This window comes from Nicotiana sylvestris, chromosome 2, assembly GCF_000393655.2.
Source record: "Nicotiana sylvestris chromosome 2, ASM39365v2, whole genome shotgun sequence".
Taxonomy (NCBI): Eukaryota; Viridiplantae; Streptophyta; class Magnoliopsida; order Solanales; family Solanaceae; genus Nicotiana; species Nicotiana sylvestris.
This window is the reverse complement of record NC_091058.1, coordinates 107,417,762-107,422,239: the sequence shown is the minus strand read 5'-3', so window position 1 is coordinate 107,422,239 and position 4,478 is coordinate 107,417,762. Positions and strand designations below refer to the sequence as shown.

The following is a 4,478-nucleotide window of genomic DNA, read 5'->3' as shown; positions in this document are numbered from 1 at the left end:
CATTATCATAGTTGATTAGCTTTTGATTGCAATTTTATGAAATAAAATTGACTTGTATACTAGGTAATATTAATCATAACAAATATGATACATGACTTGTTATAGTAAATTAAGTCGTATTGATAGCGTAGAATCTTTTTAGACAACATTGCACAAAACTTAAATCACAAATTATTGTCATATCAAAATTTTCTTTTCTAAAATAAAGCCGTCAGATGCCCAATATGCAGAGAAATAGTACCAAATATCTTATCAACAAAGAGCAATAAGACACCAAAACATGTGGTTATAATCCTGGCTCTCATTCTCCAGACCAAGACCCAAACAAAGCATAAAAGAATAAAGAAGTCCACACTTTGGCTTCCCCTTGCATCCATTTCTAACCAACAGAAAGAACGCAAGAGGCAACCAAAAACACAAATCCTTGATTTCCACAAATTAAAGAAAACCTGAGATGGGAATAGTTGAAGAAGCACACAACGTCAAGGTTTTAGGGATAGGGGATCGAACCATAGTCCTAGCTCATGGGTTTGGGACAGACCAATCTGTGTGGAAACATCTGGTTCCTCATCTAGTTGGCGATTACAAGGTTGTCTTGTTTGACAACATGGGTGCTGGAACTACCAACCCAGACTACTTTGACTTTGAAAGGTATTCAACTTTAGAAGGCTATGTCTATGATGTGATCGCTATTTTGGAAGAACTCCAAATTACTAGTTGCATTTATGTTGGACACTCTGTTTCTGCTATGGTTGGTGTCATCGCTTCTGTTGCTCGTCCCGATCTCTTCACCAAACTTGTCACCGTCTCTGGTTCTCCCAGGTAATTAATTTCCCTTTACCTTCTTACAATTTACTGGTGAATATTAACTTTTGACTATTTCTCCTTGTCGCAATTTGATGTTCTTAACGACACTTATTTCTTACAACTATTTACCAACTAACCTAAATCACAAAAGCATATTCTTGGTTTTAAATTAGTTAGTGCATTGATTCCGTGCTTGCATTTCCCCTGATATTACCTAATCTTTTGGGTGAAATTTAAAGAAATACTAATAGCAAACTTTAAATGAAGAGTAGTCATAGTCATAGAAAGAGAGAGCAATAGTACAACTTCGAGTCTATTTTTTGGTTTATTATTATAATTTAAATAAATCATTCAGCTGGTAAATATGCAAATCATTAGCTAATTCTTCTATTGAACATGTTGGTTGTCTACGTTGGGCACGACAGTTGTTTGTTAGGTTTATTTATTATTACAATGGTGTGCTGGATCCTTTTTTTATTTGGCTTAGGGATAGTTCCATGAAATTCTGAAACTTATCTTTCTAACTTGAATTAATAAATCTAATTAGGTATTTGAATGACGTGGACTATTACGGAGGATTCGAGCAAGAAGATCTGGATCAACTGTTTGAAACAATGAGATCAAATTACAAGGCATGGTGTTCTGGTTTTGCACTTTTAGCTGTAGGAGGTGACATGGATTCAGTGGCAGTACAGGAACTCAGCAGGACATTATTCAACATGAGACCAGACATTGCATTAAGCGTGTTACAAATCATATTCCTAAGTGATTTAAGGCATTTGTTGCCTCATGTGACTGTTCCCTGTCATATAATTCAAAGCATGAAGGATTTGGTTGTACCAGTGGTGGTTTCTGAATACCTTCACCAGAACCTCGGCGGCGGATCTATCGTGGAGGTAATGTCGACGGATGGCCATCTGCCGCAGCTGAGTTCACCTGATGTTGTTATTCCGGTGTTGCTTAGGCATATTCGTTATGATATTGCCGTTGATTAATTAGTACTACTGTATTAGGCAGTTACTTGGAAGTTGAATATATTTTGGATATATGTACAAAGTTATCTTGCTTTGCTAAATGGAATTCATAGCAAAGCAATCCCTATGATTGCAACTTTGCAAATTTCAAATGAAAATGATGGAAAATTGTCGATCAATAAATCAATTAGGTTTCTCTTTCTCTCCTACACTTGTTGAGAATCCTCTATTTTCATTCCTCTAAGCTAGTACAATTAATTGGTTAACTATTGTATAGGCCAAGTGGTCGCATAAGAGAGTGACACGTGGAGCCAAAAGCAGAGGATAGGTAGCACCAAAAGTAACAGTTCCGCTTGCCACCAGAAAGAATGATGCTCGTAAAGATACAATAAACACCCTCCGCCCGATAGTATTTAATGGAGAATATTCCATAGCATTTAGTGCACTGCCCGTTACAGAGAATTTGTCATTTATGCTCACCATTACACTTTCTTCAATGGCCTTCATAATTGACATTAAAGGAGGGCATGGTCCCAGGACCTTATCCCCTAGGTGCAGCTATAAATAGTGAGTGTTGTTATCATAGTAAGGACACGAATTTTCTGGCAAACTTATGCTATAATCAATCAAAAGCTCTATATATTTTTACATTCTTATTCCTTGATTTTATCGTTGTTGTGTCCGGAAGCTTCGCTCCCAGAATCATTGTTTCTGATATTTTATCTTCATTTCAAGGCTAAGTATCGCGTATTTTTTCAATTATTTTATTATTTCATGATCGAATTAATTCACTTATCTAGAAACTACGTATAAATTCAACTATACTGTTTTATGGGTAATGGCGCCCACCGTGGGGCCTAGACATCTGTGTAATTAAGTTGATCCTTGCCTCTTTTACTAACGTGTTCTAATTACTTGTCTTTGCAAAAAATCATAAAAAATGGCAGATAATGGTGTTAACAACACGCACAACCCTAAGGCTCAAGGAGACTAGCCTCATCATGAGGATTCAGTCAGTGACACTCACAATGAGGGGATGATGCTTTGCCGGTCCACGACAATCAGTATCCACGACATGTTCGGGTGGCAACTCCCAATGATGTTGAAGAGGAGCATGTTGTTGATGCGGTGATGTGATGACCCGAAAGGTCATCTTATGTTTTAGAACCCAATTCGGTGTTCCAAGGATTTCAAAACCTCATTTTATTCCTCCTTGATTTGTGTGCGCAGTCCGGGCATGTATCCGAAAAGCTTTTTTGTGAAAACTGAGGAAATAATAATTTTTGGGTTAAAAGTTGATTCTAGTTAACTTTGGTCAACATTTTGGGTAAACGGACCTGGATCCGTATTTTGACGGTCCTAGTAGGTCCATAGTAAAATATGGGACCTGGGTGTATGTCCGGAATCAAATTCAGAGGTCCCTAACCCAAGTAATAAATTTTTGTTAAAAATTGTTAAACTAAAAATCTAAGGGTTTAGAGAAATTGATTAATGTTGATCTCATTGGTATCGGTGGTTTCGGAGCCTGGTACAGGTTACATTTCTGTGAAATTTGGTGGAAAATGGAGTTTATTTGACGTGATTCGGACCTTTGGTTGAAAAGTTAGAAATTTTAAAACTTTCTTGAAGATTTCATGCAATTTGGTGCTAAATTCGTAGTTCTAGGTGTTATTTTGGTGATTTGATCGCGTGAGCAAGTTCATATGATGTTTTAAGACTTGTGTGCATGTTTGGTTTGGAGCCCCGAGGGCTCGGTTGAGTATCAGACAGGCTACGGAATGATTTGGAACTTAGAAAAATAGCTGGTGTGCTTCAGCTGTGTTGCAGGCCTTAGACCTCGCTAATACGAGGTCAGGGTTCGCATTTGCGATCACTGTTGAGGTCGCATTTGCGAGCTGCTCATCGCAAATGCGAAGAGAAGTTGGGTCAGCATGTGTTTGCAATTGCGAGCTTTCCTTCGCATTTGCAAAAGGAGTCTGGGAGGGGTATGGATCGCAAACGTGATCTTTTGTTCGCATATGCGAGGTCAGTGATCGCAATTGCGACACTTTCCTCGCATTTGCGAAAGCAGAAGGATTATGAAGGTTTCTCAATTACGATAGCCCCTTCGCAATTGCGAGCTTCGTATTTGCGAAGCTCAGGTCGCAAATGCGACATATGCAGCTGTGTAAAAGGGACTTAGACTGGGATTTTGATTCATTTCCCAAATTTTCAAAACCTAAACCTCAAGAGGCAATTTTTCAAAGGCTATTTCTTCCCCAAATCATAGGTAAATGATTTTTAACTCATTTCTTCCAATTTTTCACTTCATTTCAAAAGATTTCAACCTAGATTTTTAGGATTTTCATGGTGGAATTGGGGATTTTTGGGTAGAAATTAGGGAATTCGAAATTTGCGGATTTAGACCTCAAATTGAGGCCGGATTCCAAAACCAATTGTATATCCGGGCTCGGGGGTGAACGGATAATCAAGTTTTGGTTCGAGTTTCGGGTTTGGACCAAACGAGGTCGGGTGTTGACTGTTGTTAACTTTATCCAAAATGGTCTAAATTAAATTCCTTGCAATCGTGGGTAGTTCCTAAGGCTTAAATTGGATTGTTTGGTTGGTAATTTGTTAGATTATATTGGTCCGGAGGCTTGTGAGAAGGAAAAAGCGATGTTTGAGGCTTGAGTTTGGTCATGGAATCGAGGTAAGTGT

The 4,478-nt window shown here is 38.2% G+C and overlaps 1 protein-coding gene across 1 annotated transcript; it reads left to right on the top strand.

The window, feature by feature from the left end:
* Window positions 1–181: 181 nt before the first annotated feature.
* LOC104214076 (probable esterase KAI2) lies at window positions 182–1,990 on the top strand. Its single transcript, XM_009763682.2, has 2 exons — window positions 182–822; window positions 1,355–1,990. The coding sequence occupies exons 1-2, from the start codon at window positions 455–457 to the stop codon at window positions 1,800–1,802; spliced, it is 816 nt and encodes a 271-aa protein (XP_009761984.1). The 5' UTR covers window positions 182–454; the 3' UTR covers window positions 1,803–1,990.
* Window positions 1,991–4,478: the final 2,488 nt, after the last annotated feature.